Source organism: Strongylocentrotus purpuratus, unplaced genomic scaffold, assembly GCF_000002235.5.
Source record: "Strongylocentrotus purpuratus isolate Spur 01 unplaced genomic scaffold, Spur_5.0 spur5_scaffold_19, whole genome shotgun sequence".
Taxonomy (NCBI): domain Eukaryota; kingdom Metazoa; phylum Echinodermata; class Echinoidea; order Camarodonta; family Strongylocentrotidae; genus Strongylocentrotus; species Strongylocentrotus purpuratus.
In genome coordinates this window covers 21112099-21124482 of record NW_022145604.1, presented here as the reverse complement: position 1 = coordinate 21124482, position 12384 = coordinate 21112099, and the positions used below count along the sequence as shown (strand labels likewise).

Below are 12384 nucleotides of genomic sequence, written 5' to 3'. Positions count from 1 at the left end.
GCCAGGCGACCAGGCGACGAGTCCTATGTTTACCAATGTCACTTTCTTTCACAAGATCCTGTTCTCTCTTCCTTCTCTTTCTTTTTACACAATTCATGATTCCTACACCACACCAGAAGTACACACATTTCCCCCTTTTCTATATCCTTTTGACAAATACAAATACATTGTAATGCTAAATATATTACTTATTGCGGATATAGTATCGAAAATAGTGACATTCGTTTGTCTCGCAATGTATGGTCAACAAGGGATCTCAAAGATCACAACATTGTAGTTTACACTTTAATTAATTTCAAAACCTACTGTCCTATATTCTTCTCTGACAATCTCTTTTCTTTTCCCTTAATTATCTTCAGCTCTCTCTAATACATCAAAGGAAACTCTTCCATGATGGGATACATACTATGTAATAATGTATAATAGGGCCTCCCCACTTGTACATACCCTTATATTCTTTTAATGTGTCATTTGTTGCTATATGTATCTCACAAAGTATGCAAAAATGCATTTGATGTAATTGCAATGTCAATTGTTCTTTATTCACAAATAGATGTATCTGAAAGAGATTCCAAAATACACATTGTATGGCATGATATTGAATGAACTACATAAATATATTACATAAATGTTTCAAACCTCATCAAATCATATACCAATGTATACATGTAAATCAATTGTTTACATTTTGTTTTTATCATTTGTTGGATGAAAAAAATGCATTATTTGGATTAATCAATTATATCTTGGAAAAGGCTTTCCCTACATTTCAAAATCTTTCTAATCAAATGGCTGTTGGTCGAGTTCATGTACAACATATCTCGATAGATGCTTCTCAAATATATCATTTACCCAGATCAAAATGGTTTCTGTTGCCATTGGGCTTTAGGTTACATGTAGGTTTAGGGTAAAGGATATAAAGCATACTGTTTGGTCCGGGGTCAAAGTTGGGGATTGAATTAGTCTCTAAAATTTAAATGGAGCAATTGTCACCAGAGCACATGTCGTTGGAGTTAGAATTACCCTGAAAAGCCTAACCCTAACCCTGAAAAGCACCTATCGAAGACATGTGTAGTCGGTATCTATTCATCAAGGAAGGCATTTATCGGCCTACGGCTGCACAGTCCGTGGCCTGGCACTCACACCTCTCAATGACCGGCAGATAGCCGATGACCGTGCTACCATCTGGACAGACGAGCTCTATCTCCCTGACCGTGTCGCCGAGAACACCGCGACAACAGTTACATGTCTGGTCGATGAAGAGTTGGTTTAGAAGGGTGTTGCATTTGGATGGGCAATAGCCATCACAGGTGGTCACAGGAATGTCTGTTGCGATGCAGCCGTCGAGGGTGAAGTTCTGCGCTTGGTGTTTGGTTCTGCACTGGTTGGGTTCTGGGAAGGGATTGAGAGTTTAGAGTGGTTAGGACATAGAGGTCAGTTTTTCAGTGTATAGGGATGAATATGAAGTGTCACAAGACTAAATCTCAACTTTTGTGGAAAATTTTCTCTTTAAAGGCAATATAAAAACTCCAATATCATCCAAATAATGCTACAGATGTACATACATGTATAAGTAAAATGAAATCACTAAAAAATAAACGCCTGATCTGATATTCATCAACAAAAAAGAAAATATATGTACAAGTGGTATTTCATTAATTTCAGATTGCAGTATATTTTTGTAAAAAATTGGTGTTTACCTTTTGTCTAACTGAGAACAAATCATATGTGGTTTTGGGGGGCAAAACTATGGCAGAAAAATAAATACTGTACAGGTTTTGTGATTGTAAGATCTTATAACCCCTTGATTATAACATCCAACAACTTATACCGGTAATTTACTCACCAGAAACTGCTCTGCAAACTGGACAGCAAGCACCGTCTTCCATAACAGCGATAAATCCCTATAAGATGCATCAGAGAAAAAAAATATGTATTGATAACTACTAGTAACCATGATAGTAAATTAATAATAAGATTAATAATAACAATAATAATAATCAGTTTTCATATAGCGCTTATTACAATCACTAAGCGCTTCCAAACTTTAGCTGTGCTGCCATTACAGCGCTCTAGCATTTCAAAGAATTAATTCCTGCCAGGTACCCATTTACATCACCTGGGTTGAGTGTGGCGAATGTTGATCAATGTTTTGACAAAGGACATTATTGCCGCGGCGGGTCTCGAATAAGAATACATCAACACATAATCAGATTAATTTACAAGAGCTGCACTCGATCAAACACAAACAGGCAACTCTGTTATTTCCTTGCAAGCAGCTATTTTATCAAACAAACTCATTGCCATGCAGGGTTGAATTCCCCAAATTGTTTGAGAGTGGGATCCTACCTCCTCGCATTCAACCGGCTCGCATTCCGTCTTGCAGACCACAGCTCCGTTCTCACACAGGCACGTCTCGCACTGCCCCCTCTGCCAGACCTCGCCTGCGCCCCGCGTCACCCCCTCATCATCCACGCATTGACAGGAGGATGGGAGAACACACTCATCGTCATGGTTACGATAGAAGCCCGGCTCGCAGATGCAGGTTTCTTCATCTTGGGACGGCGGTGACGAGCAGCTGGAGTTGAGCTGGAAAGCAGCGGCGTTACTCAAGTCTGAACAGCTCACCATGCTGCAGTTAGACACCTGGGTGGACCATACCTCGTTCTCCCCACAGGCTGTAGATAAAGGCAACAAAGAAATCAAATAATAACAATCATTTTTCATTCTTCAGGGCCCAGTTGATATCAATCGCAAGCATGTACAAAAGAGATAGGAGACTGCGAACGTTGCGATTGAATGGAGGACTTGTGATTGATTTGGATCAATTGCAACTCTTTGTAAGACAGGGCCCAGATTGACCCAAAGCAATGCAGAATTTTCTACAGGTCTAAATGATTCAGCTTCGCCCCCTCAAGATGGCAAAAATTACTATTATTTTCCACTCTTGGATAAATTCAAGACCAATCAAAATGTACATTACATGTAAATAAATCAACAAAATTAAAAGTAAAGACTATAAATTACACTCTGTATTGACAATTTAGAGATTTTAATGAACAAAGGTCAGTGAAATATAGATGAGAATACAAGTTTTCCAATCCCACACGTGAACAGGCACAACAGTTATATATTAATTGCATCATGATTAGAATTCACATTTGTAAGTAAATGGCCCAGTAACAAGTTTGACTTCATAGGCCTACTGGAAGCCCAATCTCACTAATTCAGCACTTTGCGTAATACAGTCAAACCTGCTTTAGTGACCACCCTGTCTACAAAGGCCACATTTGTTGTTTCCCTTGGGTGGTCGCTATAGACAGGTTTGACTGTATTACATTCAGTTCTCTCATCCAAGGAAAAATACTTACGGCAACTTCCTGAATTACAGTCAGCAAACTCTATGTCCTGGCCGTCACACTCTGCTCCTCCGTACGCAGCGGATGGGTTGTCAGGGGTACGTTGCCTGTAGATGCCGTTGGTCACATGACCACATGTTTGAGGACACTCCGACCAATCAGACCACTCGCTCCAACCGCAGTCCACTGGCAATGGTTAACAAAGAAAAGGATTATACAACTGAATCTATACTTCAGGTACAAGTACTTGGATCGAAGTTAATAATTTTATGATGTAGTCTTAACTTGGGTAACATTAACAATATTTTCATGTACATTCAGTTCAGAATATGGATTGATACTACTTGGTTTTTTATTTTATTTTCAAATTGACAAGCTATTTTGCACCTCTGGAAATTTACATTATTAAACATACTTGTTAAAGGTGAAATTCAAAGAAAATCACAAATCTGTCAACTAATGTATGACTAACTGGTAAGCTAAGAAATGGCCATCGTACAAGTTTTAGGTCAACTACATATCGGGTGATTTATAAAAATACAAATACAACCACCTGCATAGCAGCTGGGATATACGAGAGATTCGCCGGAAAAATAATGATGCTTTAATGACGTCACTATATGGACCAATACTGCCCAAGCAGACGACATCCCATAAAGAATGAACATAATTACAAAGCTTTTATTTGTCAAATTATAATGAGTTTAGTGTGTATAAATGTGATGGCATGTCAAACCATTCAAAAGGGGAGATGACCCGATTCCGATAACTAAAATCGTTTGCTTGTAAATACACAGGATAGGGGTTAATTAACAATCAAAGAAACCAGACTTTCGAATCGAAAACCCCCCGGAATGATATTAAGGACGGCATTTGTTCCTCTTGGAACGCCGAACATACCGCGGTGTGTGCAGCTGAATATTCAATTGCGTCTTATTTTGTTTACAAGCGACAGATTCCTTTATTTTTGTATCGCTGCATTTGTCATCAAAATAAAACCATGTGCAGGGTTTAGAGTGAGGCAATAGATTATACATTTAGCCTGACGGTAGTGTAGTAAGAGAAAGAACTCAAGAGAAGATGAAAACACAGGCACTGAAAATGTGTGAGATGTCATGGGACATCGTCTGCTTGTGCAAATCGTGTCCATACTGTGATCTCACACACTTCAGCAGCGTTCGGAGAGCTCTTCAGGTGCTATGCCGGGGCTGTATTTAAGCGTTTTATAATTTATAATAATCAATACTTCAATTGTTTCCAAGTATTGAATTTTGATAACCTTGTCAAATCAAAGTTTCAACTTTGCAATAATGAAATTAAGTTAGTTTTTAAAATCAATGAATATTTACTTTAACATCATGGAAAATATAATAATCTGAAAAGTCATAAGACAGAGAACTTGAAAATAAAGATATTCACAGCTGATATGTGTCATTATACAGTATATGTACACAAACAAACAATATGTATCATCACTTGCATAATTATATGAAAAATCATTACCTGCACAATCCACTTCTGTGCAAACAAAGGATCCACCTTGGCAAGTGCTGAGATGTACCAGAAAAAGAAAGAAGTGAAAATGAGATGAAAATGAGTGGAACCATAATTAGTTATTTAATTTTTTTCTATCAAGCAATATCTGTACATAGAGCTGCAATACAATTAACATATTCATTTCTAGATTAAAACAAATTTTGGCACAGTTGTGATATTAACCCTCTCAGTGCTCTATGCAGTTGTAACTGTCACATCCCACCGCTGCCACCAGTTTAGAGGGGCCTAGTTTGCTCAACCTGGGGGGGCGTTTCACAAAACTTGTCATCAGTGACAAATGACAGTTTTGTCATAAGCTACTGAAATCCTTGCTCCTGATTGGTTATCAGCAGATTTGTCACAAATTTTTGTCATTTGTCATTGAAAAAAGGCTTTGTGAAATAGGCCCCAGGCTTCACTCCACAACAGAATGTGACAGCATAGAAAAATAAGATCCTCCAAGCTCAACATCTGGCGCTCTGAACCTGGGCTCCTAATGCTTGGAGACCTTCTTTCTTATTCATCTCATTTGCATATAACAATTCATACAACTTGAATATTCAGCAAAATTCTTAATAACAAGATACCTCATTTGAATACCAATTTTTTTGAGGGTATTTTCAAAGATCTTATGCGTACTCTTTGAACAATTTTTTTTCTTGACAACTAGAGAGCATTTCAAAGGCTTGAGAGAAAAATTGCAACAACTGAAGAATGCAACGTGGATCCCACCGATATAGATGCCATTACGCATAGCAGGTGAATAAAACAGCTGGTAACCAGAGGTTAGGGAGAGAAATAATCATATAAAATTGAAATACATTGGCAACCAGGGGGTGTTTCACAAAGATCCTAAGTTGAACTTATCTCTAAGTTGGACTTAAAATTATGGAGAGCCATTTGTAGCCTTAAAAAAAAAATATATTCAAAAGCGAAAAAGCAAGTATTCTGACTTTTTATAAATTCCACATCAAGAGCATGAAATCTCCTTGATAATAGAAAATATGATTGATTTGAATCAACATTTTATGCCTTTTAAAATACATTTTACAAAATATTTTCATAGATGCCAACGGCTTTCCATAATTGTCAAGTTCAACTTAGAGATAAGTTCAACTTAGAGATAAGTTCAACTAATAGGATCTTTGTGAAACACCCCCAGGTCTACTGAACCTACCAGTTATTGCACTCCATGGTAACCAATGCTCCTGAAGGGTACTCTACCATCCCATCTAGACTGATGGAGATAATGGATCCATCGGGAAGTGAGACATCAGCCAGGTTACCGGTATGAGAGGCATCCAGGAGACAGCGGCAGTCACTCTGGGCCACACAGTGGCCATCTTGAAGGACCTGGTTGATTGATGATTTATTTAATAACAATAATAATAATAATATTGGATTCTTATATAGCACACGCATCGACCTTGCAAGGTCCTCAAGGCGCTCCGGCATTACCCGGCTATGCTAGGCTGCCGATTTTGACGCTCACAGCCTTTAAGGAATTCCTTGTTACCGGTTCCCATTTAACACTTCGGTGGAGAGTGGCAAGTGTAGATTATTGTCTTGCCAAAGGACATTTTTATCCAGATGCTTAAAACAGCCGGTTAATAATGCTTAACAAGATCTAAGCCCTGTCTGACTCAGTAATGAGAATCCCACGTAAATGCCTCGCCAAGAAAACTACATGTAACTCTTCTCCTTAGTTTGGAATCTCAGAAATCTTAGTTTTAAGGCCACCGACCTACATGTACCCCCAAGCCATCATTCCTTCCTTCTCAATGGGATGATTAAAATAATTCTTACAAAAGCATCCACATCAAGTACATACCGGTAAATGTCTACATTTTTATTTGTTAAGCATCTAATATCAGACTCCTTCCTGTGTCATCGTATCGTCTATGTTGAGCCACAAGGGCCTTAACTCTTAATTATTGCCTTGTGGTTAAAAAAAGAAAGAATACACTGTGAGATACAATAACTGTATGTCACAATATTCTATACATGTACAATATACCTATGCAACCAGTATATATTGGGCAAGATCTGACCAGCATATAGGGTGAAAGTGAAGCCCATTTTAATAATAATAATAATAATGGTGGCTTCTTATATAGCGCACATGTCCGTCACGTTGTGACACTCCTGGCGCTGCCCTGATTATTACCCTGGCTTTAGCAAGGCGGCTATTACGGCGCTCTATCATTTCAAGGAATTGTTAGTACAAAAACTCACATGTATTTACCAATAACTAATACATTTTATGAAGCAAAATGGATCCATTCCATACCTGATTGCCATTTCAAGGAATTGTTAGTACAAAAACTCACATGTATTTACCAATAACTAATACATTTTATGAAGCAAAATGGATCCATTCCATACCTGATTGCCAGGACAAGCGCATCCTGCAGTACAGTTCTCCAGGAGGCAGTCTGTTCCAGACTGGATATCAGCGCAGGTAAGAGGGCACCTATTAGCACAGTCACTAGCAACCAGCTCACCCTCACATACAGCTTCATGAAAAAAAAAAATAATAGATCGGTAAAGAAATTGTGTTCTAAATAGACATTCAATGGTTCCAAAGAAAGTAGATCATCATTGTCATCATTATCATTGTCATCGTCATCTTTGTCATCATCATCATCATCATCAGCATCATCATCATCATTTATCACATCTAGCATGATGCGACTTTCGATATGCTGTGCATCTGATGGAGTTCCTCATCACTCCCTTGCCCCAGACACCACAAGAATCTATATCTCCTTCTCTTGTTGTTGCTCCCCACTTGCTTCATCATATTTGTCTTTCCCATATAAATTGGCCTACAAATAAAACCAACTTGTTTCTTCCTAAAATAATATACATATACTAATTAAGGTTCATACAGGTGCATTGCAATTTTTCATGAATGGTATTTGAATCCAAATGAACAATGAAATAGAGGATTAAAATCCCATACTTGAATGTTATAAGAGTACATGCTGTAGTTACGATAATTGTTTGTAGTGGCATAAAAGGGATGTAACTATTGCTTTCAGGAAGCGGGTGGCTCTAGGATTGAAGCCTGTGATGATGAAAGAATTCAGTAGTCTAGGGTTTAAATGACAAAAGCCAGGGTAATGATATGATTGCAGGGCCCTCAGGGAAAACAGTATGAATACTGATAAGACTACCCTGGGTAAAAAGACATAATATAATTAATAATAATAGTGGGTTCATGTATAGTGCTCATGTCTGTCAGACTCGACACTCCTGGCACTTCCGATTATTACCCTGGCTTTAGCACGGCTGCCATTACCGCGCTCTAGCATTTCAAGGAATTAATTCCTGCAAGGTACCCATTTACATCACCTGGGTTGAGTGTGGCAAATGTAGATCAATGTCTTGCCAAAGGACATTAGTGCCTTGTGATCGACAATCCGGTGACATATCCACTCAACCACGACACCTCTATGATTACTATTATTTGGCACTCTGTTCCAAAGATAATATAAATACCATACATTCAGTCTCCTACTTACGTCCACAAGGCTCCATGTTACAGCCCCTAGATTCCAGAAGTGATCCATTGCATGGAGTGCCTCCATAGGCAGCAGGCACGGTGATGTTACGATGGCGCCTGGTAGTACCTCCATCACAGAGGGCGCTGCAGTTAGTCCACTCTGTCCATTCACTGAGTACACAGTCCACTGGAGAGCAAGCAGAATAGGTTTAAGGCATGTACTCTTATCTAGTGGAATACTTCAACAAAAGTTGAAATACATACAATACTATACTGCGCTATTTGTATAAGAGTAGCGGGAAACTCTGGTGAAGTGGTCCACCTGGACATCCTAATCAGAGACCCAAGGGTTACAATGATTCAGTTGGCTTTTCGCCTCCCAGGCACAGGTAACGCCAAATACTTAATAATAATAATAATACTGCACCAGCAGATGGGAGCAGTGATAACCCTACAATGAAGTTTGCTTTTTTTTTCCCCCTCTTCTTTATACTACATTATAACTCTGCATTGATTCTGTTTTAGTCTAATGAAATCTCTTATACGGTATGTGAAACTACGATTCATGTTTACTGTGTAATGCTTAAAGTGTTATAATGAGAGCGATAAAGGGGAAAAAGGTACACACATCTAGAATAGATTACTGTTTCAAGATGGAACAGTAAATAGGGAAAATATGTTTTTGTAGTATTTCATAAAATGCACTCTTCTTTATATGGACTGTATTTCTGGTACCAATATACTCTTGAAGGTCCACTTCACAGGTTTCAACTTTAAATAGGGGATGATGTCTAGAACCACTTGAGTAAACTTCAGACCTGATTGGTAGGACATTAAGCTAGTGGAGCATTCCAGCCAGGCGTCATTTTTACAAGCACACCCTTGCTAACCTAAGCACATTTTAGCTTTCGCATATCCTACCAGGTACCCATTTAACACCTGGGTGGAGAATGGTAAATATAGATCAATGTCTTGCTAAAGGACATTAGTGCTGTGGCGGGACTCGAACCGAGGTCCTCATGATCCACAGCCCGACGACTTATCCACTAGGCCAAAACACCTCTACATGTTAATAAATAAGTGTGGTAATTGCCCTGCCTATGTGTCTTACCTGGGCAGGGGTGTACATTGCAAGCAGTAGTCTCTGCACCAGGCCCCTGGCATTCCTCTCCCCCATCCTGGGGCTCTGGACAGCCACAGACTCTGCTTCTGTTATGATACCCTCCAGCACAGAGCTCTGTACAGTCACTCCACGGCTTCCACTCGCACCATTCACCATCAGCTATGGAAGATCAAAAAAATTTATATATATTTCATTTATTTATTTCATTTATTTAGATTTAAAAAGACATATAAATATAAATGACTCAAAGGTCCAAGGACCAAGACTGATCATGTTTACAAATTAATAATACAATAAAGTTATAGATACAGTAGTGAGCCAAACAGACAGATATACATGTAACAAGTACAAGATGGCAATAAAGATTATTAGACACGTACGTAGCATACAATTTGATGAAATGTTTTAGTAAACCTTGCCTGGCTATGATTCATGAACACTTATGCAGCTAAATAACTGAATCACAACCTATACAACTTCAACATTTATAATTTTTAAAAGTTTCTGGCAGTGAAAATCGGGTTTGTTTACGATTCATGAAATGTTCTGGTTTCACAGTAGAACTTGCATTTTCATGGACTCCAGCCATAGTTATGTATTCAATCAGTTAACTCCACGGTTCCCATTCATCCATTCACCAGCTTATATTTTGCCCTAATCAGAAGCAGATTCAGATGGAGGGGAGAAAAGGGTTAGGGGGGAGGAAGGGAGTAGTTTTGAAGAAGAGTGAGCTACTCTTCTTCATTTGGCCAACGTACATCCCAGTAAGACTCATCAAAGTTACATATAAATGGCGTATTGAGGATATCAGTTTTGTACACATTATTTGTTGTAAGGCTTGAAGAAGATTATGTTTGTCAGAAGCACCTTTCACTTAATAATAATAATAATAATACATGAGATTTATATAGCGCCATTATCCATTTTAATTTAATGCATCATTATATGAGTGAAACTGTTCCCATAAAAAAGAGAGAGGTCACTGAGGGAGGTAAATGCATAAAGTACTTTTCTATCAAGCTTTCGTACAAAAAAAAAATCACTTCTTAAAGGTAATACAAAGTTTTGGTATGGGGTCATGAATTATGAACACATTGGAAGCAAATGCGATCCTACAATATATAGTGATCGTTGTCGTGGTTGAAATCAAGTCTAAAGTTATGAAATTGTAAATAATATACTCTTTATGCTGTATAGCTCCCTCTCTAGGTCAATATATTATTTCAGCCATAAAACAATGTTTGAAATTATATATCACAATTACATATTCTGAGATTTTCATGGTCGTAGCTAAGCACTATTTGAAATTTTCAAAATTTCAAAATTTCCCAAAACTTTGGTTTACCTTTAATCTATACTGACCTCTCCAAAGTACAGATAGGTAAAACACTATAGCTACATGTATGATAACAAAAGCTGGACTCACTTGGACATGGGTCTGTATTACAACCCTCCATCTCCAAGGCATCACCCTCGCATCCTTGTCCTCCGTTGCTAGGGGCGGGCATGGAGCAGGACCGCGTCCTCACCGTTATGCCATCACCACACGTCGCATTGCATGAGGACCAGGGTGACCACTGAGACCAGTTCCCGTCACAGGTGTTGTTGGTGCACACGACTGTTCCATCCTTACAGGTGCTACAATGGAAAGTTGTAAGAAAGGATTTCGCAATCTACCGGTATATCAAAGCATTCAACACTGTTGCAGAGAGAGATAGTTGCCTTGTACACCTCATATATTGATATTTCTTTAGCTCATGAATTAGTAATTATGTGTAATTTTTGTTGTTTTATTATTGCAAAGCGCATTGATATTTTCTCTGAAGATGAAATGCGCTATAGAAGCCGAGGTTATTATCATCATTATTATTATATAAGATAATGTTTTGGTCTGGTCATGAAAAGAAAATTGGAATGAAACTTTTTACAAGGTCTCATATAGTTTTAATCTATACTCTAAAATTAAAAGACATACCAGATGAGAACAAGATATTTTGATGTTCCATCCATGATTTGTATTTTGAACTTCAATTGTGAATACTTGACACTACAAACTGAGGCCAATGCCAAACTCGACATCTGATATACATGTTCAAGAAAGTGCATTAAAATTCATGCAAATACTGGTAAGCAAGTATTCTTAAGTGTAGAATAGGCGGAGTCATGTAAGCACAATTACCAAACATACAGGTAATCATTCGTATTTATTTCAAGTCACATACAGTACGTACCAATTATTACAGAGGTCTTGTGATACCAGAGCACCATTATCATAGGTGGTTCCACCCACAGTGCAGTTGGTAGGGCAGGAGTCAAGGTCACATGTCACTTCCTCTGATGCAACCCCTTCACATTCTGCACCTCCATGCTGAGCTGGAGGGTTGTTAGGAGACCTGAGATTGTAAAGCGATGGATGAAATATATAGGCATATAATAATAATAATAATAATACTCAGTTTTTATGTAGCGCTCATTACAAATTTGGAGATTATTACCCCGGCTTTAGCTGTGCTGCCATTACGGCGCTCTATCATTTCAAAGAATTAATTCCTGCCAGGTACCCATTTACATCACCTGGGTTGAGTGTGGCAAATGTAGATCAATGTCTTGCCAAAGGACATTGGTGCCGCGGCGGGTCTCGAACCGCGGACCTTGTGATCGACAGTCCGGTGACTTAACCACTCAACCACGGCACCTCTGCATGTACATGTATGATCCGCGAGTTTCCGCGAGTTTCTGGATGCCAATATGATGGATATGCACATTATTTGACATCTATTGTGAAATGGCCCTCACCCTAGCTAGCTGCACTTTCCCATGATCAACATCATTAGCTTTGCCATACTTTTCATCATCAT

General features: G+C 38.6%; 2 protein-coding genes across 2 annotated transcripts in view; one reads left to right on the top strand and one right to left on the bottom strand.

Annotated features, from left to right (window-relative positions):
- Positions 1 to 10528, top strand: part of LOC105440918 (mucin-17-like) — an 86715-nt gene extending 76187 nt beyond the window's left edge. Inside the window, exon 44 of the transcript XR_004064970.1 lies at positions 10518 to 10528. The gene's annotated coding sequence lies outside the window, so the exon portion shown is untranslated. The remainder of the gene's footprint in view (positions 1 to 10517) is intronic.
- LOC105439069 (mucin-2-like) overlaps positions 518 to 12384 on the bottom strand; it is a 50556-nt gene continuing 38689 nt past the window's right edge. Inside the window, exons 31-41 of the mRNA XM_030989838.1 lie at positions 11758 to 11919; positions 10953 to 11164; positions 9515 to 9685; positions 8423 to 8590; positions 7281 to 7411; positions 6073 to 6248; positions 4863 to 4909; positions 3372 to 3545; positions 2350 to 2678; positions 1847 to 1904; positions 518 to 1392 (exon numbers count right to left, since the gene is read on the bottom strand). Of these exons, the coding sequence (XP_030845698.1) occupies positions 1103 to 1392; positions 1847 to 1904; positions 2350 to 2678; positions 3372 to 3545; positions 4863 to 4909; positions 6073 to 6248; positions 7281 to 7411; positions 8423 to 8590; positions 9515 to 9685; positions 10953 to 11164; positions 11758 to 11919 (1918 nt within the window). The 3' untranslated portion in view covers positions 518 to 1102. The remainder of the gene's footprint in view (positions 1393 to 1846; positions 1905 to 2349; positions 2679 to 3371; positions 3546 to 4862; positions 4910 to 6072; positions 6249 to 7280; positions 7412 to 8422; positions 8591 to 9514; positions 9686 to 10952; positions 11165 to 11757; positions 11920 to 12384) is intronic.